Consider the following 26,506-nt stretch of genomic DNA (forward strand, 5'->3'; position numbering starts at 1 on the left):
GAAAATCAGCATCTCAAAAAGTTGTTGACTGAAGATCTGTTTGATATATTAAAGAACTCTAGACTCCTGGGCTGAATTTATGTTATTTGGACATACTTAAAATGCTGTACATGCATTACTTGCTAGATTTTATTTACATGCAGTCTTTTATACTATGAAAACATTTAAACTATTAAAAGGTGCTTTATTTTATGGTTTCTATTCCTATCTCATTAGTTTATTAGGTGAAAGTATTGCTTCCATGGCTTGTTAACAATTAGCGTTTAAAAATACAAGGACAAAACTTGGTATTTGTTTTGAAAGAAATATTCATGCAAGTGGATGCCGCAGTTGACATTCATAGCAATGGCATACGTAAGGATATGGGTTGAGTCACTTCATTCCTACACAGACCATAATTTTAAAACTATGTCACTAGCGAGAAACATCTAAAATGTATGTAATTCCTTTGAACTCTGCACCAAGATTAGTGTCTGCAATAGCAGATTTTTATATTGAGTCTGTGCACCGGTTAGGAAGGGATTCTTTTAAACTTTTTGTCTACTTGTTCCATTGATTTTTAAGCAATGATCATACCGAAAACCAGCTGCTGCATACGTTTTGGTGTAACTTCTCAAACTGGAAACGCCACTCATGATGTAAATTTTAGTCTTTAATGGTTCAGCTGAAAGTTAAAGTACTCAAAGTATGAAAAACACTTGCATAGATAAGGAATGCCCCATTTAACCTTCCAAAACCATCTAAACAGTATTAGATTTTGATAGCACAGACATCTAGACACCAATGAACTCCACTTGCTTCGTTGTGATTATTTACGTTCTTTTCCACCATTACCTTACGTCGTTCCTCACAGAATTTGCTCTCGAAAAGCAATGAAATAAGAGTAATGAAATAACAGAACAATCCTGCTGAGAACACAGAACACACCAAACCTGTCATTTTCTTCTGAGTAAACTCCGTTTGTACTCCAAGAATCAAAACTAATCCTACCAGAAATCTGGAAGAGCAAGATCAGAATCAGAGTTTATCTAAGAATTTAAGATTAAAAGGCTGTTAGAACTGCAACTGGCCACCACCTGAGCGAACTCTTTGATGCTGCACACAACCGAGTCTGAACCTTCGTTTATTCTACCGGCCATAAGATGTCAGCAACAGCATTCACATAAAGTTCCATCCGAGGCCAGCTGATAATGTAATTGTTATTCTGAATCTTCTACTCAGAATAACCCCTGGCCCATCAGTAGCAGCGGATCACAATATTAACTCTTCTTTTAAATGCAACTAAGAGGTGAATACAATAGGTATTTTAGGTTACATATGGTAATTACACACACAGACCTGCTGGAAGAGAGGGGGTTTTTCTGACACACGCGCTGTTCAGGCCTCGCACAGAACTCATGAGCTTCAGTGTGCTGGTATTTTCTACACAAGAACTTTTGTCCCCAGAATATGATTCTGAGGAAGGGAGGAAAAAACAACTCTTGTAAACACACATATTAAATTGTGCATCACTTCACTGAAAAAAATATTTCAATCATTTTTTATTCAGAAAGCAATATATATACAGCTTAGAAAACTTAATTGCTTTGATATAATCTCTTTATAGTAAGAAAGTTAAACTTCGATGTCATTCCAGAAAAGCTCTCTACAGTATAAAACGAAATAACGATCAGTCTGATTTGAAAACAAGCCTGTATCCATATGGTTATTTTCCACAATGACATCACTTGCAGCACCAACAAAAATATTTGTTTACATTGTTGGCCGGAAGTACTATAAGTTACTTTACAACACATAATTTTGTATTCTAATGAATTCTAGATTAATGAAAGAACGCTCTTAGCCAGTTCTCTCTCACATCGGCCCAACTGCTTTAAAATCCGTATCTGAAACTATACACATGTTCATTTTTTTTTTTACGGTGACCGTTCTTTTTAGAAAAAAAGGACAATAAAAGAAAACAAAGAATCAAGCCCAAAAACTCTGCAGCAGTAGAAAGAGCTCCCTTTGAATTTATGGGGCTCAACTCTCAGAACTCACACAATGATCTGGGACATGTTTGTTATCTGCAGTTTCTCTTACACGCGTCTTAAGACTTATCCACATTAAGTCCTGCAAAATTTCTTACTGAAACTGAAGAATGATTTGAGAAAAAATCATTGTACAGCATTTTACTGATTTTCAGTTCTCCTGACTAAAAACTAGTATCACATGCTTAATTTAGGTTGGAGAGATATATATATATATTTAATCTTAAAAAGCAAAGAAAAAATAAAGAGGGATTCAATACCTGAATTTTTAAAGTTTTAGACACATACAAATCCAAACAGCATTCATGTAGATTTTGGAATAAGTTAATTCAAAGTTTGGCCAAAGAGACTTTGCCGTTATCTTAGAATGTACTGAATCTGGCGTAACATGGGGAAAACATAATGTAAAGACCAGATGAACCAAACCATCTGCGGGTATTTTTTTAAAACCAACATTTAACACATAAATTATGCCCTACTCAAATTAGCAATCTAAGGGATTTTTTTGCCTTGTTTTGTTTGGGTTTTTTTTGGTAGGATTCATGACCGATCATGCTCATTACCTGAGAACATGTTACCTGTTCCCAGCTTATACCTAATGGAGATGTAGGTACCTCAGGATGCATTTCAACAACTGTTAGAATAATTTATAATCCTTCTTATAGTTGCTCCACCCCAAAAAAAATATAATATGAACAAATTGTTCCTGCTTGACAGGACACAGGCTTTGCGAGCAGGCCCAGGGGTGCTGAGCGGGCTGCAGCCCCCGCTCGGGGCACAGGAGCCGCTGAGGGGTCTCGAACTCGCGGAGCAGCTGCCGTAGAGGGCGGCACCAGCCGCTCCGCCGGCACAACATCTCAGCACATCCCGGATAACGGCCCTTAAAGCTATTGCAAAGGCCAAGCCAAGGAAACCGAACAGCACCAAAACCAACCAGCCCAAAAAACCAAACACAAACCCCAAATCCATAACCAGCTGAACGTGGTTCACGTCTCTAGTAAAGCAAATACCGTGCTGCAATTCAAACCAGTTTGTTGACCTCAGCAGGGAACTCGGATACTGCGATACGTAGTAAAGAAAATAATAAAGAATTAGTTAAATAATAGCAAGAAACGACTACCATTGTTACAACAGAGGAGCGGTGCCGGCGCCTGCGAACCGACCAGCACAGCGGACAGGTGGGTAAGCCCCGCAGGGAGATGGCAGCGCCGCCGCCCCACCTCCTCTGCCGGGAACGGGCGGCTTCGCCCCGGCAGCCCCGCCGGCAGCCCCGCCGGCAGCGAGGCCTCCGCCGCTGGAGCCGCCCGGTCCGGTCCGGCCCCGCCGCTGGAGCAGCCGCCGGCGCTGCGTGTGCAGCAGCCTCAGGCCGAACCGCGCCGTGCGCTCCACGCCCCGCTCAGCCCCGGGCGGGACCCCCTCGCGACACGGCCGCCGCGAGCACGCGCAGTGCCACACCCGCGCCGCCAGGGCCCCGCCCCGCCCCTCCCCGCCCAGGGGTGTGACCAGACGAAGCCGCCAGGGGGCGTAACCGGAACGGGGACCGAGCAGCGGCGCACGGGACGAGCCGCAACGGGTTCTGCGCACCGTGCAACGGCAGACGGTGAGAGCGCGATGCGCAGGGACGCTCCGCTGTGCTCCCTGACACGGAAGCGAAGCGTCCGAACATTTGTGCCACGTTCGTTCTGCAGCAGGAGCTTCGCGGGGGCCTTCCCCGGCCCGCGGTTTTAGATACCAGCAGATGATGTCCCAGTGACTCTGACAGCCGGTCTTGCGGTTTATTTGTGTCGTAGTTGGACCTTCTCCACTGGAACAGTAAACGCCAGTCCCAGTGGTTGAAACCCTGAAACGATCAGGAATGCTGTAATTAGATTGCCGAGGAAAACACCTGTAAATTTTTGAGTCTCTACACACAATATTGCTTAGAAATAAAGATCAAAATTTTATTTCCATGTTGGTAATAAAAATAATTCCATGACTTCTGTAAACCATTGCATAAACGCTATAGCATAGAAAAGTTTTAACAAGCGTTAACGATTTTGAACAGTTCACTACAAGTAAATGAGTATATGCATTATAAATAATATGATTTGTATTAAGAAAAAATTCATTCACAAAATCATTTCTGTCTATACACTCAAAACATTAACAGCTTCCATAAATTAATATGAGTAAAAATTCCATATTTATTTAGGGTCTGATGATGACCACAGATACACAAGCATGTGTGACAGTAATAATATTACTACCTATATTTAATACCGGGATACTCTGGATGACAATAGAGTGAAACAAGTATGTCTTTAATAATCTGCTACTCAAAGAAGACTAATAATAAGCCTATAACATGCAGCTTGGGATCCATCTGTAATTAACATCCTTCTGGTTAAATTACAGCCCCTAACTGTAAGAACCCTGAGAAATCACAATTTTAATCTATTATTCCCCAGGCTAAAGTAATTGTGACAACATAATGGCATTCACATTAAAAATTATATTCTTACATAAATTAACACAGAACTTCCGTCAAATACCAAAATGAATCTCGAAAATCTATTTAGTTTGCTTTTCTGTACTTGGTGAATTCAGCAAATTACTGTACTGTGGTCTCGCTAAAATGTAATTTTAATGTATCCACTTTCTAGATGGTGTAGATAGAACAAGGATGAATATTTACAAAGGTCAGATTTCACTTCTGACTTCTTCCAAATAGTCTCTAATCAACTGCATATATTTTGTTATCCTCCGTTTTAAAGTACTGGGGTTCAAGTACGTATTTATTTGTACTTGCAGTTGACTTATTTTATTAAAGATACAGAAAATTTTGCTTGTAATTCCTCACAAAAAGAGTTTAGTGAAGAACGACTGTATTATTTTCGTATGTCTGTAATGTATGATGATTTCTGGTTCAAGTGATTACCTAAGGATTCGTCCATAATCACAGCAAGCTGCCCACTCGGAGAAGTTCACACATGGGTGTGTTTCTTTGGTATGGGTTTTTCCTTCTCCACAAAACGGTTTCTTGATCGTTTGTAGATGTGTGTGTAACTCAGCACCACAGGAACTTACAGGGAACACCCGAAAAACGTTCAGTACTGATGCTACTATAGGACACACATCATTATTTTCAAGATTCATCATTGCAAAACACAAAACATACAACTTTAAGAAGCAACAGACTAAACATAATAGTTCATTTCCTGTAAAAATGCAGCACGTATAAACTATGATATCCGGGTGATGATTCACACTGCAGTTACTTGTCACATTCCTTTTTTGTTGGTGTCACAAGATGAGGAAAATTGCCTGTTACTACCAAAAAAAGGGACTAAACCGTAGCCCTAGGACACAGGCAAATGCACTAGAACACCCATGGAGAACTACGAACTCTGACACGACAGCACAAAACCCATTTGTGGGTGACAAAGGTCACGTATCTGCGTAAGGGCAGCACAATGTGGCCTCAGCTGGTTTCTTTCAAAACAGCACTAAGCTATTTCTAAATGTTTTTGTGAGCACAATGGTTGCAGAATGCTGCTCTACGCGACATAAATACAGTAAACTGGTGTCCAAAATAACTGCTTGTTTGAAAACTACATAATTTCAAACTATGACACGTTGTTCTTCAGTTTGCTCACCGTTTAGAAAACCAAAACAAACCCCTTACAGAACTACTTTTGCTTTAGTCCAAAATGCTGTTCAAAACTCTGTCTTTGCAAAGGCTACACAGATGCAAAAAATCAATTAATACCTACAGCCAAACTCGGGGATCCACGGTCCTTTGTTTAAAAGTCCAAAGCTGGGAACACCTTTCAAAGTGTAACATCTTACTTCAGGGCAGAAAAGAGTGTTTGGAAATGCAAATACAGTCCAATTTTATGCTTTCCTCAGTACAAATGTTTCAGAGAAACTGTTGAAGTCAACAAAATCATGTTATGGAACCAAACTTTGCTCTTTAAAGTGATATACAGACAAAATTTTGAAATAGCAGCAAGTAGAAGTGTATTTAATATTTTACCCTACCTTGCCCTTCCCAAAAGGTCTCCAGTGTTCCTGCAGGTCTGTGTCTTAGGAAAGCAGCAACACGTCTGCGCATTCAGTTCTCACAGATAATGTGTAATGACTTTTTGCTAATTCAAGCCTCTGTATACAGAACACTAAACCCCAAGGGAGACAGTGCCTGCGGTACTATTGGCTCGGGCCCTTTAATGCTGGCGCAGTTCTCAAAAACTCTATTTCAATGATAAGAATTTTAGTGTACATCTTGTTTCTTGTTTTAGCGTGACTGAACTGGAGGCAGGTGAACTCTCTGCTGCCTGTGTGAACTCACTGTTTGTACTCAATACAGTAATACAGAGATACAAATCATGTAACACAGCAGCAGGTCATTTCAATCTAAGCTGTACTAGTGTTACACCTGAATTTAATAGAAAAAGGAATAATGCAGGCAATTATTCTATGTAACAAAAATAAAAATATACAGGGTTAACATGCAGTAATTAATTAACTTCTTCTGAATTGCATGTTCACAACTACCAGGATGAAGTAAGGACATTACCACTTTTTAAAAGAATCTCTGTGTCAAAGTGCCGCTGCCTGATTACATATTTAAATACTTCTGTAGTTCCTTTCAAACGTGCATTGCTTCGCTGTTGAAAAGAAGTGTATTATTAAATATTTATAAAAGCAAGAGATGTATTCTGGTTATTGTCAAATTGTTCAATACAAAATTAAGCAATAGAAATTAGTTGTAAAATTATTTTTTTATGTCTTCTGCCATTTTATAGGATATTTGGGATAGGCACTTGGTAATATTAGATATATCGTATCTGCTCCCAATGAGTTCCACACGGGTTAGGAGACGTACAAATACTTTAGGACTACAGACATCCACACCGAGGGGAATGTGCAAATGCACATTTTACTGAAACTGACCTGTTTCACAAGATTGAAAAAACGCCTTTGGATATGAAAGCACACGTGCCTCACTGGTTTTGTGTCTGCTGGTACCTTTATAAATACTACAGTATGCACTTAAATTATAAATTGTAAAAGAACTAGGTAAGTTATCATTTCTATTTAATCATATTGTAATTTAACAGTAAAACAATGTAAAATATTTTAAATTCACAGTACACATATAACATGTCGTATTATTGCATATTAAAAAAAGAAACATAAGACCCAAAAAGCAGCTTGAAGCCATTTACAACATATCTTCTAATAAAATGCAATAATTAAAAAGTGCTTTTATATTAATCAGTGTTTTTCAAACATCCAAGTAAACATAGTGTTAGACTGATTGCAAAATACTGGCTCTGGCGTTCCGCACACAACACGCACGGCAAAGGGACCACTGGTACTGTTGAGTGTGCAGTTACCGTATCTACGTACCCATCTTCTGTGTACGAAAATAACCGGTGTAAACACTTCATTCGGGCATCATGGTAAGACACATACAAAGTCATTACAGTGCAAATGAAGCTAAGCTGCTGTGCGCTGGGAATGTAAGTGGAAGTCAGAAACAGCTGCGATGGGACTTGGGGGGAATGACAGAACCCCACGAAGTGACTGAAGTCGGTATGTCAGGGTGAGCAAGCTCATTCTCTATCTTAACGCAACTAAGTTTCCCACATCAAGATGGCAATCAGTCTAGCACTATTAGATGGATTAATTATCAGTGATATAATTCTTATACAAAGTATAAAACCATACAATTATTTAATTCATGAACATGATATGAGTACTACGCCTGTATGTTACCACGGATTATCTTTTCTCTTGCGGCACAGACATTCTTCTTGTGCAGCTGCGCAGTGATCGCCAAGAACACAATGCTGACGTGGATTAAGGATAATGCTACGATCACCTTCCTGACATACGACACACTTCTTGGACTGAAGCTGAAAAATCACCTGTAAAAAGATTATTGCGCTCAATAAAAACGATTCCAAAGTACACAGGTGTCTTCTAGAAGCTGTCCTGAACAGATTTCTAATTTAACAACACAAAGGACAATGTCTCTGTACGACTGAACTGAGGGGTCATAAGATCAGAACATGTGCAACCTTTGAAGTAGCAGCTGGAGGAGTATAGGTGCTTTTAGAAAGGAAAATATCTGGGATTGAACCTCTGCACTGAAATTTTCCTGCGTAATTGGGATGAGAGATACAAACAAGCAAAACCAACCAAACCAAAAGAGTAAATAAGCTTTTTTCATTATCATCTGCTCCCTTATTTTGCCATTTCAAACCACTGTTACATTTTCTCATGCTGTTGGAAATGTCCACATTAGGATAAAATGGAAGCATCCCAAATGTGCGAGACTTTGAATCAAGCTACTGGTACAGACTTCGGGGAGGATGTTACAACTGCAAATAAATGTCTCCATGGGGTAAGGCATATCAATGCTATTAAGGAACAAGAAGAACTGAAAAGCATCTAAAAGTCGTGTTAATTTTTGAAGAGAAAGACATGGTTTGGACTAAGAGAAGAACGCAGAACGCTCTGTGTGGCACTGCCTAAGACACAACTTTGTCCTGAAAGGAAAAGACACGTGAGAAAAGGCCACAGCGGTAAAGGAAACCTGAGAAACTAAGGAGCTGGAAAAGGTTTTAATGGTTCTGATCACTCCTAGCCAAGGTGACTGCCATTCCAGGATGTAAGGACTCTATTGATAAGGGTTCCAAAGACTCTTTTGCTCCTCTTTAAAATCCCTTAGGAGAAAAAACCAATAGTGGTCCCTAATCCAACCCAGAATCCTGTAAATGTACTTCATAACAGAAGCCTAGAGTTACTAGCAAGTCTTGTCCTCCACCTACTTTATTGACAAGACTTAAATTATGCTTTAAACTCTTCTAAAGCGATTCTGGCTTTATTGATACAGATATTGATACAGATATTGATACAGATGGCACCAGACAGGCTGTGCACTGAGATGGAGAAGACACTGCTGAATTCAGAGAGGTACTGGAGTATGCCCGACTGTCCCAGCACTGAAAGGAAATATCCTTTTTCATCTGGACAGGCCCATCACAGCCAAAACAAACCAGCAAGAACTGGTGTCCTATGTGGTGTCACTGCCCCTGGAGACTGTAGGGGAGAAAGGAATGTGAAACCAAGTTGCACCCAGTAAGGTTTGAAGCATGCTGCCTGGAGCAGTACATGGTCATTATTATCTTCCTTGATGAGCTCAGAGGAGTGGTCCCTCACATTCCCAGAGCTGAGAGCCCTGAAAAATGCCCTCAATCTGGCAGCAAAAGAGTATCCTAAATTTTGGTAAAAACTGAGTCTGGATTTGAGAGAAGGGGAAATGCAGTAATATGCCGCTAAGGAGATTAAGGGACTGAAGCACCTGGTACACAAGGAGAGGGTGAAAGACTGTTCAGCCTTCAGAAGAAACGGCGTCTTACTGGTGTGTATAAATCCCTGATGGGAGGGAGCAAAACAGATAGGGACAGACTCTTCTTAGCGGTATCCAGTGAAAGAAAAGACAATGGGTACAAATTCAAATACAGAAAGTTCTACAAAGCCATAAGAAAAAACTTTTCTTACTGTGAGGATGGTCAAATGTTGGAAAAGATTTCCTGCAGAGGTGGTGGGCTCTCCATCCTTGGAGACAATCAGAACACTACCGGGCAAGGCTCTGAGCAACCTGCTTGAGCTGACCTGCTTTGAGCCGGGCATCTGACTGCATGATCTCCAGAGGTCCCTTCTAATGTCAATGATTCTTTGCTCCAAGTCTGTACTGGCCTCTCTGACTACACAAACTCCTAGCACAGAACCTCACCACCTACCTTCTAAATAAGTGAAAAGCATGTAACTATTTTAACTTATTTAGGGCAATTATTTTTAGTTATTTAGGTAGTACCCAAGTTGGACGTAAAAGGTGGCTTTAAATGTTTTTTACTAATTACCCCAAGAATTCTGGTGAATCATTTGTAATCTGTTCTGATAGCTGATCAAAAACTTAGAAGAATCCATTAGATTGAGAAATCTGAACCATCCTCTATTCCAGAAAAGACTTAACACTGAGAGCAGTGTTGCTCTTTGAACTTAAACCTGGCATAAGTAAGTCACTGAGGGTTACTGAGCTACCAGTTTCTGTTTAGCAGAAATAGTTATGCAGATGAAGAAACTCACCTCATCTATTGTTTCTAAATCTAAGTGCAGCTGGTTTTGTAAGGACCGAAGCTTTGGCAAAGATATCTTTTCTATATCTCCATAGTTTTTCATATAAGGTAACGTAGTAGACAGACAAGCAGCTAATTGTGTCTTCAGCTTTTTAAACTGATTTTCCACTTCCTCCTTCTTCTGCAGAGCAAGTTGTTTGTCCACATCTGCGATGTCAGCACGTTCTTTTGCTTCTTGAGCCTCCTTCTGCCATGCATCACAGGCCTGGGAGAAAGAGATTTCCAGCATATTAAAAATATTTTGTTAAAAATTAACAACAGAAGAACAAATTTGAAAGCCTTCAAAGATGCAGGTAATCTCTCGTTTTAACATAACAACACATTTACTGTTGATTTAACGCTTCCCCCTACCTTCTAATTAACAACTCTTCTTGTTTTGTCTTAATGTAATTTTTAGGTATGTCACTGTTACTTGTCTGTAAACAGCCAGGAGCCTTTTTGGAGCTCTATACATTGAACAAATTTTAAATGATAAATTAATAATTTAATGTCAACATACACCAAAAACTACCAAAATTCAGTAGAGCTACTTAGCTACTTCTCATCAGAGAACAACATGAGGGGGAGGAAAGAACTACAGAAAATGCACCAGACTGGCAGTTATCAACAACCTCAGCCTGACTGCTGGGATGTTGTCCAGGTACCCTACACAACCACAGCTGAGCGGAAGCCTCTGCTTTCTTCCTGTGCTTACTGTCTGAAAGAGGTACAGGAGGGAATGTATGTTTTTATATGTTGCTGTTCAGCCCTATCCTGAATACCTGCAAGTGTTCTCGTCTAGAGGCAGATCAACTTTCAGAAAATTAATTGCCTTTTAAAGCACTCAGTTTCCTTTATGCTGCTAGTTCATTTACAGAGATTCCTTTGACAGATTGCAGTGAAACTCTGGGTCCAAGGATGAGAAGATATGTAAAGATATGTAAAAAGGAAAAGCCATAAGAGCTGCATGTTTGTCAAATACATATATACAATTTTTTATATATATATAATTTTATATATAATTTTATTAGCATACCCGTTTTACTTGTTTCCAAGATTCTTCCCATTGTTTCATTTTTTTCTTGGCATTGTCAAGTTCCTGTCTAACTCGAGTCAGTTCGCTCCCACTGGCGTTTGGACTTATTGAGGGGGTGGTGCCACCGCTTAGTACTGGGGATGAGCTAGGGGAGACATTCCCAGTTACAAAGTCCCAAATGCTCCCTGTAACACCATTTACACCTGTAAAACAAATGCAGAAATTTAAAAAATGAATCATTCTGCACACACTGCTGCAAAACATTTCGCATGAAGAACAAAACAGATGTGCCACATTCGCAAAATTTATAATTTTACCTGCAAGACTCATGACATTATTTCACTACCTTCAGAAATGTGACAGTCTGGAAAATGTTTACAGTATTTATAGCAATTCAGGAGACTTACCACATTTTTTATTGCTGCTTTTAATAAAAGACAGTACAGTCCATCAAAGGAGAAGTTAGAGTGAGAATTCATTTATATATCAAAAACTTTGTTCCTAGCAGCTCATACATAATTTTAATTCTTCCTCTGTTTTTTTCCTTTAGCAAAATGCTGTGGTTAAAATACATTCCTGCTGCTTATATGCCAACTCCTATATTTTACCCCTTTCAAACGCCTCTGTAAATACCCCCTCTTCCAATAATTATTTTTTTTCCTTCGCTGGGAATGGAAGTTCACTCCTTGAACTTTCTTCCACGTGCAACCCCATCCTCAGTAGTGCTATCAATTAAAAGAGCTAAGCTTTGTTGTCCAGATTAAGACATAAAAACCATGCAAAGCCTTGAAGTGAACACTTCTTGCCCGCCACTGAGCTCCCTCTTACAATGCACAAAGTGCAGCCTTCAACGTACTTACCTGCAGGGCTGTGAGAAGAGGCTGAGGTGCCCAACAAACCACGGTCTGTCCTCACAGGCTGAGGCTGTTGGTAGTGAGGAGCCATGGCGGACGAAACAAAGGACTGAGACAGTGATTGTGAGAGAGAACTAAGTGGAGAGGTTGAAAGGGATGATGATGAATGTAAAGATGAGGAACGAACAAGAGAACCTGGAATGTTGACAGGTGCTGAACTTCCCAGTAATCTTTGACCTATGGATGCACAGGGACAAAACAAAGTTTCAAAGCAGTCCAAGGTGTAAGTATTTTTCTGAAAAAAGTATCAAATGTCAATTAAATTATATATTCAAATACCTTTCATTTAAAAAGTTTATTTATCTGATATTACAAAAATATTTTTAAATTGAACACTTGAAAGTAGTTTTCCAAGTGCCTGAAAACATAATTTATAGCTTATGCCAGTGGCTTCGTATGCAGCTACAAAGAAAGAGAAAACATTTTTCAGATTGAGTTTTCTGACTTACTCATTTTAACAGCAAACAACTAATGCAAGTGGAGAAATTGCTCTTCTTGGAGCAACAGTCAGCAATAATAAACTGGGGCAGAGCTGTAGTTGTTTCACCCTTTGTGTCTAGAGCCACAGAGCAAGAAGGACACGAGAGGAACACGTTTGCCACCCAAGAACACAGTTTTGTTTGCACGAGTGAATGCTTGCACAACTAACTTAATAATCGCCAGACACCCTTCGAATAAATGCTAGCAAAACAGATAGCAGCAAATAAATGAAGTATTATAAATACATCTGTTCTCTTGCTCTGTGACTCTCAAAGGAATATAACAAAATTATAGTTCCTCAGTTTCCCCTCCTATTTTTCTAATTTTTGCCTCTTGATTATGTTCCCTCTGCTACTTTCGCAAAGAAAAGGTAGCATTTTAATTTCTTGATGTTGCCCCCTCCATCGCTCCTCCCTGCTGTCTCTCCGCTGCACTGCTTTCCTTCGCCGTGCCGCTCCCCTCCCAGAAGAGGCCAAACGGCTGAATACTTCCCAACAGACCTTCAACTGAATTGCTCCTCCCCGGTTAGATTAATAGAAAGACGAGGACTCTGACTTGCAAGTATTAAAATCCTAAAGATTGCTAGCTCCTTCTCCTCAAGAATTCTCCCCACTCAGCAGCCACCTAACCATGGAAGTACTGGCTGGTCCCTGCAGCACACGCTGCCTGCTGTCAGACATTTGCAGCACTCAATATGCAGGCAGTCAAGTGCAAGCATAATGTCTTTCTGTAAATGCATGTAAGTCTTTCCATCTACTGTTATGCCCATGGGCCCAAGTCATTAAGCATGTTAAAAAAAATGTTTAATAGACTAATTCTTGGCAAAATACAGACAGGATGATAGTGCTGCAGTCCCTTTACACCACGGCTGGAAGAAAACAGAGGACTTCTCTTCAAAGTCTGTGTTGTCTGTAACTATTTTGATAAACGAAAGTTTGGAAAGGTAAGAAAGAAGGATATTTTAAATTAACAAATTGGACCTCTTACTTGCTAATCCAAGGTCACTGCCTTCTTGATCTTCTAGTTCTCTATCTAGGGATGCAATGTTCACATCATTAAAATGCAAATCTAAAGCAGAACCTGTTAAACAAAACATTGTATCAATGAATTATCTTTGAATTATCCATAAAACTATCATAATGGCTAAAATAAGGAAACTTTATTTGACTATTTTTGTTAGTGCTTCTATCACAGAATTCTTTTGCATCTAGGTCATGATGAGACAGCATGTGTGCTTGCAGCCCACAAAGCAAATCTTAACTTGGGCTGCATCAAAAGAAGGGTGTTCGGCAGGTGGAGGGGGGGATTCTGCCCCTCTGCTCCACTTTGGTGAGACCCCCCTGCAGTGCTGGTCCAGCTCTGGTTCCTCAGCACAGGACACACATGGACCTGCTGGAGAGGGGCCAGAGGAGCCACAGGAATGATCCGAGGCTGGAACAGCTCTGCTGGGAGGACAGGCTGAGAGAGCTGGGGTGTTCAGCTGGAGAAGAGAAGCTCTGGGGAGACCTTATTGCAGCCTTTCTGTAATTAAAAGTGGCCAAGAAGAAAGATGGGGACAGACTTTTTAGCACGGCCTGTTAAAATAGGACAAGGGGTGATGGTTTTAAACAAAAGGAAGGAGATTCAGGCTGGACATGAGGAAGAAATTGTTGCCCCTGAGGGTGGTGAGAGCCTGGCCCAGGCTGCCCAGAGAGGTGGTGGATGAACCATCCCTGGAGACATCCCAGGCCAGGCTGGACGGGGCTCTGAGCAACCTGAGCTGGTGAAGATGTCCCTGCTCATGGCAGGGGTGGCACTGGGGGAGCTGGGAAGGTCCCTTCAACCCAAACAATCCTATGATTCTATGAACAGATTGAAGTATCAGGCTGGCAGATGTCCCCTAATGTTAAGCTCCCACCTTCTCCCTGCTACCACTTGAGTCATTTCCCTTCACTGCTGCCCATTCCCTATTGATTCCTCTCCAAATCTGTGGAGGACTTCAAACACCCTGCAGCTTTTATGTTCTTGATTATGCTGCTTTGTGGTTTTTTATCAGAACGAAACCAGCAACTCAACGCACCTCTCATCTCTGACAGGAGTAGACTGCAACAATATACCTTCTTCCACTCCAGTTTTCAACAAATTGTCCAAGCCTCAATGCCAAATATTACTTCTATCTGATTGGTATACTTATTCCCAACTCTGCTGCACCTTTCTCTTCCCCACCCCTTGGGGACGATTACTCGGGGAGCAGACAGAGGGGGCTTGGAGCTCCCCAGGAGATCAAGATAAAGGGCCACAGAAAGGGCTACAGACCCCACTGTCTGACAAAGCTTCCTCAGCCCTTGCTAATGTAACCCTCCTGCATTTCACCTCATCCTTTGTCCAAACCCACTCATCCCCTTTTCCCATAATCACCCGGTCCCTTCCCTTGCTGTAGCTCCTTTTTTATCCCTTTTTTATGATTCTTCAATCCACCGCTTCCTATGAGAACACTATGTATCTATTTTCTGTTCCACAATAATCTTCTGTTCTATTCAGATTATGTGCAGCACTTTATTGTTAATGCCATCGTGTATGTCCATGAAGCAGAACTCTGGAAAAAGAATTTTTATATCTATGAAATTATTTTAAAGAAAAAAACCCCAAACCTATGCAGTTACCATGAACTACACCACCTTAGACACGCATGAGACATGTATTTTGTGATTAATATTCTGATAACAAACAGCATTCTGAAAACTGTTTCAGAAAAACATCTGTAGACAGCAGAGGCATATTCTAACTCAGAGGAATCAAGAGTCTCATGCTCAATAATATAGTCACACTGGGACATGGCAAACATAGCATATCACTGTTTAAATTACTTTGCAACACTTGTTCAGTATATCACTATTTTAAAATTACACTGATTAGCACCACATCTAATCTACAGTAATTAAACCGTGGTTTTTATTGTTATATGAGCAACTTGTTACAGCCAACTACTTATTCCAGAAGTAATGTTTATCTCAACAAAAGTGTGATTTCCTTCCATAGCGTATCTTAAAATATTAACCATAAGCCAATGAAGTTATATGACTTGCATAGAATAAAAACTAAAATTCTACTCATTCTAATTCTGAAATTTAAAAATAATCTAAAATTTATTTTCTGTTCCAACACACAGATCATAAAAAAAAAAACTTTAAAGAAAGCAAGCTATACACTTGTGAGACTGCAGAAGATCATCCACCATTTAATATTCTGCATAGATTTATTTCCTAAAATAATTAAAAGAGCAAATGCCTAACTTACCATGCTGACATGCTGACTCACTGCAGTCTGCTGGTCACTGCTACACATGGATTTAAACACAGCTTCAAGTACACCAGCTAATCAGAGCTGCTTCCTGATCATATGACTTATACCACAGACTGCAGAATACAGCATCTTTCCAATCGCAACTTTGCCTGCCACAGCCTCCGAAATAAACCACACTTACTGTAAAAGTGACACAAATTTAAATGAGTTTGTGGCTAGCACTAAATTAAGGGGAGCAGCTGGTACACTCGCTGGCAGGACCTCCATTTAGAGGGATCTCAAAAGGCTGGAGAACTGGACTGACAGAAACCTCATGAAATTCAACAAAAGCAAATACAACAATGCTGCACCTGGGACAGAATAACCCCTTGCAACAGCACAGACTGGGCCCAGAAGATCAGAAAGCAGCACTGCAGAAAAAGATGTAGGAATTCTGATGAATGACACGTTCAGCATGTTCTGTGGCAACGAAAGCTAACAGCATATTGGCCTGCATTTGTAAAAGTGCAGCGAGCAGGCTGGGGAAGTGATTATTCCTCTCTATCCAGCACCTGTGAGACCACAGTTCTTTGAGCCTATGCTAAAGCAAGAACAACTTGAATAATGCAAAAAAGCATGTACAACTGGAGATGAGATGTTAAGACTTACCTACTACAGATTCAACTGTGTTACTGCCAGAATAGAACGGGAGAGCTTTGGCACTGATAGCAGAGACAGCTGTAGGAGATGAACCATCTGACCCAACACTAGAGGCCAGACTGGAAGTTATACTGGAAGCGAGTGGGTTAACTGCTGAAAAAACACTGAGATGGTTCTGTTAAAAAAAACGAACATAGGTATATAAATATACACACACACACTCACACAGAATTAGGTACAAACATATAAAATAAAGAGAATACAGCTTTTAATGTAGTTAATTTTAATTCAAACAGAAAGAAATCCAGAAGAGCCCTCTGAATAACAGATAGGATAATTCTCCTTATAGTTTCCCAGCGAGCCCATTTCTCCATTGTGGCTGGACATCACTACCACACGAGGGAATTCTGCTTTAAAAAAACCCCATGTATTTAAATAAACGTAATAGTTAGCTGAAGTCTGATGCTCCTTTTCAAAAGGAAAATATCTCCTGGGGGACTGTACCATTTAATTACGCATTTGTACACAAATGATTTTATTTTTTACCTGCAAATTTTCTCATTTAATCTGAATGCAATCAGTGTGTAAACATGATTGTGCTGCACACAAGTATCACGTTATATGATGACCTGTACATCTGCTACTTTTTTCTACCTGAACATTTTGTTAATATACGAATCACACTTTTAAATTGTAAAATGTAAGAAATGCAAACGATATGTAACCACATCACATTCTAAACTGGAAAAGAACTCCATAAAGGCTACAGGGACTTGGTGCAGCGTTACCACTATATTAATTCTCTTTATTGTTTATTTATTCCCTCCAATCTTTTAGTTAATAAAACCATTTAACTGTGACTGAATAAACCAACATTGTCCTCTGTATGATGAGCAGTGACTGTGCAATATTTACCCTTCAGATTTCTACCAATACCACAGAAAATGTCTATTTCAAAGCTAGATATAGTGCAAGACTGAGGCCAACAACAACCACGAGAATTAATAATTTTTCCTTTAAAAGAGGGCACAAACTGAAATATGGAAAGTTTCACTTGAACACACATGGTAAAAACATATTTCCGTACATTTAGACAGAACATCCTGGTTTTCAGTTTGTGCCTGATGCCTCTTGTCCTGTCACTGGGCTCAAATTTTCCTTAGACAATGTTGTAAAGTGCCGCATAACTTTCATACTGCATGAATAGATTATCAAAGGGGAAAAATATACACAGTGTTTAGCTTTTGGCAATACCTGCTTGTTGTCTTGTTCATTTATTGTCTGCTGATTCTCAGCTGGGAATTCTCGATGCTTTGCCTGAAAGAAGAAAAATCTTTGTAATCTATGAACTTAATGAGTCATTGCTGTAAAAGATATTATTAGTTTATGGAGGGTCAGTGGCATCTCTGTAATGGTATGTATCTTAAACAGGCTGACTTCATTTCCCTCACTGCAATCCCACATTGAGAATTACATTTTAACAATCATAGAGTAAATATACATGGAAAAGGAAGAGCAGTTGCAATTGTTCCACGTATATGCATAATTGAGCACATTCAAGTTATTTCTGGTCCAAAAATCGACTAGCAGTGAACTCTGCAAGGCGCTCTGTCTCCTCAGGAAAAAATGGTTCTCTCTGCTGCTTTTCAGCAGTCTTGTTGTGCCTGTGCCTTGTTTCCCTGGGGAGATTCCTAATCTGGAATTCACTGCATGTCAGCCGAGCTGCAGTGAATGCACGAGTGTTCTTGGCCTGTGACAACTGCAAAGTTGATGCAGTTTAGCTCAGGAGAGGGTTCCAAATACTGCTGAATTATCAAAAATAAGTGCTGATACACGAGGCAGACAACATTTAATGCTGAATCTAATTTAACTTAAGATTACATTTGTACTTCTAGAGCCGTATTATTCACATACCTGATCTTCTCGTTCAAAGCCTGGTGCTTTCGGATAGGAAGATATTGATGAAGAAACACCAGATGTGCTTGACTCAGAACATGAACCACCATTTGCTAATGATCTCTGTCTACAGAGAGATCCAAGGGGTGATAGAGAACTACTGCTACCAGAACTTGATGTTACAGTTGGACTTGAAGAACACGAAATCTGTAGAAGACAAAAACCAGTGTCTAATATACTCTATGATTTTTTTACGCATACAGCTATAGTCTCCCTCTGTAACACAATCAGTCGAAATTATAAATTTATTTAAGTCTGATGTAAATACAATACTAATTTGGGTTTATTTGTATACATTTTTGGCATTAGCTTAAAAAAAGTAGCAGATGACAAAAGCAACATGGAGCTACAGTAAACAGACAGACTGCAAAAGGAGATGCACTTGTGCACACTGGAATGCAACCTTGTTTGGTCCCTATGCACAAAACCAATCACAGACAGAGATTGCTCTCTATTTAATGAGTATTAATTTACAAAAAAAAGGAATGACTGCTTTCCGACAACACTAATTTCTATTCCTTCATATATTTCTTAATTTACAGTTTAATGCAAGCATTATACAACATTTTACTCTTAAAAGAACTCATCTGGATCAAGCCAAGCAGTTCAAAAAGAAAAAGGCATGTAGAATCTTGGCAAAAAGCACCTAAATGCCTGTTTGTAAATCTCAGAAGGCCGTCTTCTGAAATTCTTCAATATAAAAATGGTTACTGATTAATAAATCAACATTTTAATGTTTTAAAATATTACTGAATTTATAACTTTTAGTTCTGCTGTACGTTTTATGGTTTTAAACTTCTAAAGTAAAAGGCTTAAGATGAAGGTACAATCTGTAAGTAGGTCCAGATAATTTTTTTGCTAAAAATGCAATTCTGATCAACCTGACATTTATGAACTCAGGTGCCAGCATCCTACGATACTATGTTGGGGTGGAACTGTGGGCATTTCTCCTTTCTACATTTTTTAAGTAAACTGTTCAATTTTCTTAAACTAGATTTATAACCAGATTCACAGAAGCACTATGGAAATAGTTCCACCCTACATTTCTACCTAACAGCCCAGTGGACAGAACACTCAGTGATGAGACATTTCCAATCCCTTCCGTGTTAGTTCTGGAACAGAAACTGCTGGCTCTCAAGGAACTGAATTAGTCAATACAAAAACTGGGTGAAATTCTACCCAAGTTGTTTTGGTTTGTTTAAACACAAAACACACACTGAATCAGACAGACTAAACAAGAATAGCTACGTAGTTTACTGTTAAACTCTCAATTTACAGTAAAACCCCTCAATTTTATTCTATGTTGCAAAGAATGTGAAAGTATTCTAAGCAAATCAGCATTTTAACAGGAGCCAGCTCTCTCCCCAGAATAGTATAACATCAAAATGTTCCCCCAAATTCAAATTCCTGTAAATCAGGTAGAGAACAGACATGAACCTAGATGAGGTCTTAACCCTGGACAGAAAAAGACCCTCCAACAAATGTAAGCTCTATACCTGCTGAAGATTATTTCCTATGCATTCACTCATGCCTATTTCTATGGAAAAATCTCCTGTGACAAACCTTATTGGTGTGGAGTCCTGTACTTAGATTGCTTCTGAAATCCAAAGACAGCGTCTCTACACAAGAGTGTGAGATGTACATACACCCTGAGAGCGGACAGAAGTACAAGAGTGGGCACCACAGCAAAAAATAATTGATAGCCAAGGTTTACTCAGACAAAATTCCTGCTGAAGTCAAAGACTTCACCACAAGCTTGTTACCACATGCATAGTTTCTCTTTCTGTCACTAGTTACTGTAAATCCAAACCTGAGGATTGTCCCTCTGCATGGCCATGCACTTTTTTCAGCTTTAAAATACTGAAATCCTTTCTCTATGGTAGAAAGAAAAAGAAAATAAAAGGACGCTGCTGGAGAAAGAAAACCAAAAAACCCCACACCAAACAAGCCAAACCATTGCTCTTAAGTGAAATTAAAAAAATAAGGGTTTTGGTCAATAAAGTCATGCTAAGGTATTCGGTTCCATATCAAAAGATTTTGAAAACTTTTTGTGAATGACATAGTTACTCCTTGTAAGTGCACTTGCAACATAGCTGTGGCAGCACAAGGCTCCTTAATGCAGCAGACAAATATGTAAAATAAAATGACTAGACAGCAAAGGCAGACTAACACCCAAAGTAAGATACTACTGTAGGAAAGCTGCTGACTCAGTTCCAGGATGAGCTCCCCAACCTGCACAGGATGCTTCTCAGATGCATATTTCATGTCCACTTGTTCAGCTAGGTGGGCAACATTTTACCAACACAGAAAGATGTACATCGTGGTTGTTCCCCTACAATGTGACCTAATGAAGTTTAGGGGAAAAGGGAGGAAGGAAGACAGCCATTATGGATTACTTGTCCTGGAGGGCTGCTGCAAACAACAGAGCCGTTAAGTGGGGAAAGATGCCCTTGTTCACCCAAATGTATGGGGCTCCAGGTACAGAGCTGCAGGGCAAGAGTAGATGATGTCAGGTACGTAAACCGTTAGACAAGTTTACTCAGGACCGGTGTCTGACAGTGATGAGAAGGAACACAAAGGAGGTGACAGAACAGAGAGAAAAACACGAACCACCACTGTAAATATGTTACTGGGATGCAAAAAATGGGGGGAGGGAGGAAAACAGACTGACTACTCAAATACTAAAATTAGGTGGTTTACAGCAGATGGAGAAGGTGAAAGCAAGCAAGCAACAAAACTCAAGAATTAAACACGGAAAGCAGAAGACCAACCTGCTAATGAAAAACCAGGAACTGAATATTAAAAAGAAAAAAAAAAGGAAGTGCATCAAATAATCCTGCAGGTAAGGAGTCAAGTGAAAGACAGAACAACAGAACGCCTTGCCAGACATCAGAAAAAAGGTGGCCACTTGCCATAGGACTTCAAATAGAAAGCACAGCAAAGGGAGCAGCGTCAACATTTCCATTTTTGCACTTGAACAGTAGTACAGGTAGAGACTCACTGAGCATGGAATGGAAAACGTACACAATGTTCATCAGACTCCTAAAGATGTCTAACAGTAGAAGATTCCCCACAGCTGGAAGGTGTATTAGAACAGTTAGTGTTTGCAGCTGTGCCCAGCCCATTCATGAAAGGCTAAGAAGCTTCTGGGAGAAGAAATGCTTTAGAACCTTAGCAAAACCAAAACGAGCTTCTTAAATAAAAAGGCAGACCCTCTCTCAGAACCCTTCATATACACAGGCAGACTTCTGCACTGGGAGCCTAAGATAAAATGTAGGCATATTGGTACCTTTATTCTCAGTCTACAGGACGGCAATATGAAGCTACCTGAAAGAAACCAAGTTTTAACTGCGCCACTTATTGGCAATTTCTTTTAAACATTGTTTAAAATACATTCTTTTATCTGGTTTCTAACCAGACAGTATGGATCAACAGTGCTGGGAAGCCAGAAGTGAAAATTCTGGGGATAAATGTGTATTTGCTTATAACTCGACACTACAAATGAGGTAAGAAAACCCCAAGTCAGGAGAGAACAAGACAGAAGTCACTATTCTTACATATTATTTTGCAACAAACATAAAACCTAACAAAAGGATCTATTCCAACTGATATTAAAAGGAAGATAATAAAAGTTCTGCAATATGTCTTTCTCCTTCCTCTCCCCCATCCTTAACTGATAAAATGTAATATAAACTACCTTTATCACCCCTGTAATCAAACACCTCTCTACTACCAAACATATTGCATGTACTGCACCACTGTAAGAAGCTTTAAGCATAAAGCACGTTCAGGTACGACATCAATTAATTCCTAATGTTAAGAAATTAGAGCAGAGAAGAGGGCTGGGATCAGGCAAGATCTTCCATGAATGAAACCTTTCCTATAGAAAAAAGAGACATATGTAAATTAAGCTGTCCTGTACTTGTATATTTGATTAACAATGATGTTCCTCACTGTAGCATTCAAAATATTGCATCTAAAGACAAAAAACAAGAACAGAAAACACACATAATACATAGTTAAATCTTGTGCCAAAGGCAGACATTCCATTTAGGTTTACAGTAGCAGTGAAATATTACTGCCTGACATTTACTATAGCTGTGTTTTTTCTTCTCTTTTGCTCAAGTACAAAGAAATAAAAAACAGACGTTTAAGAAGTAAAATAAACATTGATTATTAGTAGTAACTTTTCCAGAATTATTTACACTTACATTTCCAGACTGCCCACTGCTATTTGTAATGCTCTCTGTTGAGTTAAGACTGCTGCTCCATTCATTTGCAATTCCTACGCTGTCTGTTGAAAACAGGTGAGCGCCTGGCTTTGATTGACAACCAGTTTGCAGTATGACTACATTCATGGTGTCCTCTGTTGAAGGAATCCCCAACAAATTACACACAGATTTGATACTTAGCTGTGTGAATTTAACAATTACATACCTAGTACCAAACACAGCACCTGTCACATGGCAACATCAATCACACACAAGAAATCTCGCTCTTTTTCTTTAAATATAAGCATAAAGGCAAGGTAAGAATAATATCATTCACCATTATGTATTTGTGGCTGCTAACAAATGTGATACTCTTATTTACTTGCTGCATCAAAAACTGGCGGGAGGTAGATTGAAATGAATATATTTAAAGTATTCTAGATTTCGCTTTGTTTTCCAGAATCACTGTCACACCAGGGTTTAAAGACAGTATTTTTAGAACTCCTGACTAGAAAGGTAACAATGGCATCATAATTACAGGGTTCTTTGTTTTCTTTTTCCAGTCCAGAATCAACTGACTTAATCATAGAACAATTTTAAGAGAATATGAGACTTGTACTATTTCACTTAAAAAGGAACAATAACCTTTGAGAAAGTTCATTATTAACTTTAAAGTAAGTGAGTTGTTAACTTTAGTACCGGAAAATTCATCTCAAGGTGACTGAACAATTATTTTGCAACTCCCCAAGGGTTAAACTATTAAATATCTTAGATACTTGATTCTTTAAATGTGCTATATATTAAGGAGACTTAGACTTCTAGTTTTACAGACAAATGATGAGTTTACTTTAGTGAGCAACTATAGTTAATAACACTCCTCACCTCATAATCCATCCACACACATCAAAATAAGGACTGAAAACAAAATCTCTTAATAAATTCTACAGGTACAGCAAGATTTTTTTCATCTCTAGCCACTACTGCATTTCTGAAGGTGTAAATATAAACTACAGTTAAACATCATTTAAACAGTTCTCTCTACTGGAAAGAATAAGTAGCTCTGATAGAGTGTACGAAAGTAGAAGCCATGGTAGGAAACACAATGAGTATGAGATACAGACACCTCTCTTCAGTGGAGATAGCATAGCCAAGGATTGTCTCTAATGATGTGGGGATTTCTATGTGGCATTTGATTTATCACAACTCTGTTGCCTTCTTACTACACAGCCCAATGCTTTAGCAAATATTACCACTATTGTATAAATTACAAAAATAGGGACGTAACTCACAAAAGAGAAAGGGAGAAGCTACTAATCAGTACCACTATACACACAAGTCCAGTCCAGTCACACCAAAAAAAGAAAAGCAAAAAGAAACCATAGGGATTGCAAAGATGATGCTATCTTCCACTAGACCCCTGCTGTGCCTCCTGCAGAATGAGAGTGTGAGGAACAGCTGGAAAGACAGAAACAGATGCTCTGACTTTTCCTAATTTACTCCCACTGTCACTACATATCATGTCATTGTAGAGCTGCTTGCCCAGAGCAAGTCCAGTCAGGCACCTCGTGTCCAGCCAACCCTCGCAGTCAGAGCAAAAGCACCATCTGATTCACACTCCCTCTTAAATCTTCATTAGCTTTTTTCCCCTGACACAACCACATCCATGTCCAGTATTCTAAAAATGAGTGTAAGCAGTCATCCCACCCTAAAAAGGTAGTATAAGACTGCTTTCCAAATGTTTCAAAGAGAAATAATCTCTCTCGTTCCAAGGTTTTTAGGGAGAACAGCATGATTAGCTGTTGCCATTATGCTTATTGATAGTAAGTCAAACAGATATATTAAATTCAGAATGTGTGCTTCTATATCATTCTAATTCCTTCCAAGAGTGAACATCATAGTTTGTGGGCAGCTGCTCAAAAGTTACGAATTCCACAGTGTAAGCCTCCCCCAGTCTAACCGTATCGTGTCAGAGATCTCCAAGTGTTGTAGGAGGTTGCAGCTAACAGAAAAGCGACAGTCCCACATGGTGGCCTATCCCATGGCAACCACGGAAGCTCACGGAGATCAGGACAGAGCCCTCAAGAAGAAATTCAACTACCTAATGCCAGCACACTGGTGCTTCAGGGATTATGCATCAGAGGCCTAACATGCTACGTAGAAATAGGGTTGTACTCTTTATGAGAGACAACTTTTTCAGCTATATAGCCTCCTTAGAATTTGCACTAACAACGGTCAGGCTAGGTCTGGCCTGGAGAATCCCATCTTTCATGAAGTCAGAAGTAAGTTTTTTCACTATTGACATCTTGGCACCAATAGAAGAAAATAGTCTTGGATGAACAATGTGAAGGCAAATGCCTTCAGTAACAGAAGCTGTTTGTTACACAGGAGATGTGTTCTTCAAAGTGTTTCCAAATTCTTGCCAGCAGAATGTCAGTCTGCAAGTGGGAAGAAGTAGTCTTTGCCCACAGGAATTTTGTAGCATGTCACAATTATACCATGCTGCATGTATGGAGTGAATTTGTTTAAATCATAGTCTTTCAGCTGTTTCAGGAAAAACTTACAGCAGATCCAGAGAAAAGTAAGCCCAGTGCCATATATTACTGCTGTAACAAAATGTGCATTTTCAGACCTTCCTGAGTCAAAGAAGTACTTGCCAACACTGGCGAACAGTGAAGGACATGATTTAAGAGAGCGCCCCAACAGCCCAAAAGCAAAGGCAGCAAGCTACTTTTGATGTAAAGAAATAGTCAATACTGACTTCACTGCCATAATGTTTTGAATAATTGCTAGGTCTTACAATAATGGGTTTCTCGAAATAAATACAGGAGGCTATTCATCCCTCCTCTTCCATGAGTAACAAAAACTAAACTTGATCGTCCCACACAAGTTAAAAGATGAGTTGGCCATACCACAGATTCTCAGAGACAAGAGCTGTGGGCAGCAAGTATCACTCTATTTACTGAAAGTCTTTTAGGTAAGCAAGTGGCACAATAAATGGTTGTATAGAACATCACATTTGCCTACATAGGTTAGACAGAGAGAAAAGACTGCCATTACTTATCATTAGAGAATAATAAGATAAATAATGCTGAATTGCAGAAATCTGGAGCTTTCCAAAATTGGTAGGGTCTCTCATCCCTCTTTCCAGCTCTAGAAGCACAAGGCAAAAGTAAGATAGGACCAGACCTTTTTATTTTTGTAAGAAAAACTATGAGGTCTTATTGATTACATAAGCAAGCAAAAACTACATAATCAACCAGGAAAATATTTATCACCTATAAGAAACCAGTTACATAGAAATGCTTCAAGTCTTGCCTTGCATCACAACTGAAAAGAAGGCATGAATAGTTGTTACAACTGTACGCTTCACCTTTTGGAGTGCAGGAAGAGTGTAGGGGTAACTCAGGCTGATACTACTGTTGCATCTGATGATGCATGCCCAGAATTAATCTGTGTGGATGCATACCGAAGGATTAAGTGCTCTCTTAGAACAAAATGCTCCCTCTTCCCTTTTTCTGTATAGAACAGTTCGAGTGCACCGATGATATAAGTGGGCTAAGGAGTAAAGAGGACAGCTGATATCATTTTCTCTGTGTTCTTTTTCAGTTTAGCTAAGGCCCTAGTTCTGCAAATACGTTGCAAGGATGTTTAACTTTTACCTGAGAAGATTACTAGAGGTTTCAATAGCACAGCTAATATGTTTTAAAAAGTCAAGCGTGTGTGTAGATTATTGCCAAATCAAGCTCAAAAAGTGACAGGGACAAGCTAAATTTGCAAAGAAAAGCACCTC

At 39.5% G+C, this 26,506-nt stretch overlaps 2 protein-coding genes across 23 annotated transcripts in view; both read right to left on the reverse strand.

Annotated features, from left to right (window-relative positions):
- Window positions 1-172: 172 nt before the first annotated feature.
- On the reverse strand, window positions 173-5,168 carry LOC135575505 (uncharacterized). Its single transcript, XM_065031117.1, has 2 exons — window positions 4,948-5,168; window positions 173-3,870 (listed from the first exon to the last, which is right to left on the reverse strand). Exons 1-2 carry the CDS (start codon window positions 5,166-5,168, stop codon window positions 3,156-3,158), a joined length of 936 nt encoding a protein of 311 aa, XP_064887189.1. The 3' UTR covers window positions 173-3,155.
- Window positions 3,946-26,506, reverse strand: part of UNKL (unk like zinc finger) — a 32,103-nt gene continuing 9,542 nt past the window's right edge. For 6 of the 22 annotated variants that reach the window (XM_065031085.1, XM_065031089.1, XM_065031088.1 and 3 more), the window contains 9 exons: window positions 22,717-22,871; window positions 18,464-18,652; window positions 17,804-17,866; window positions 16,559-16,724; window positions 13,616-13,708; window positions 12,095-12,325; window positions 11,235-11,437; window positions 10,170-10,424; window positions 3,946-7,942 (listed from right to left, as the gene is read on the reverse strand). In XM_065031085.1, coding sequence (XP_064887157.1) covers window positions 7,787-7,942; window positions 10,170-10,424; window positions 11,235-11,437; window positions 12,095-12,325; window positions 13,616-13,708; window positions 16,559-16,724; window positions 17,804-17,866; window positions 18,464-18,652; window positions 22,717-22,871 — 1,511 coding nt within the window. In that variant the 3' untranslated portion in view covers window positions 3,946-7,786. Of the gene's footprint in view, window positions 7,943-10,169; window positions 10,425-11,234; window positions 11,438-12,094; window positions 12,326-13,615; window positions 13,709-13,728; window positions 16,091-16,558; window positions 16,725-17,803; window positions 17,867-18,463; window positions 18,653-20,068; window positions 22,625-22,716; window positions 22,872-26,182; window positions 26,272-26,506 lie in introns of those variants that run through there. The other 16 variants (XM_065031091.1, XM_065031086.1, XM_065031094.1 and 13 more) reach the window with 9 other exon arrangements.

The sequence above is a fragment of the Columba livia genome, chromosome 15 (genome assembly GCF_036013475.1).
Source record: "Columba livia isolate bColLiv1 breed racing homer chromosome 15, bColLiv1.pat.W.v2, whole genome shotgun sequence".
In the NCBI taxonomy this organism is placed as follows: domain Eukaryota; kingdom Metazoa; phylum Chordata; class Aves; order Columbiformes; family Columbidae; genus Columba; species Columba livia.

Excerpts from the sequence above, each read along its gene's own strand:
- LOC135575505 (XM_065031117.1), bottom strand. The coding sequence starts at position 5,168 with ATGATGAATCTTGAAAATAATGATGTGTGTCCTATAGTAGCATCAGTA. Across the intron at positions 3,871-4,947 it reads GATTATGGACGAATCCTTAG|GGTTTCAACCACTGGGACTG; the intron begins GTAATCACTTGA and ends TGATCGTTTCAG.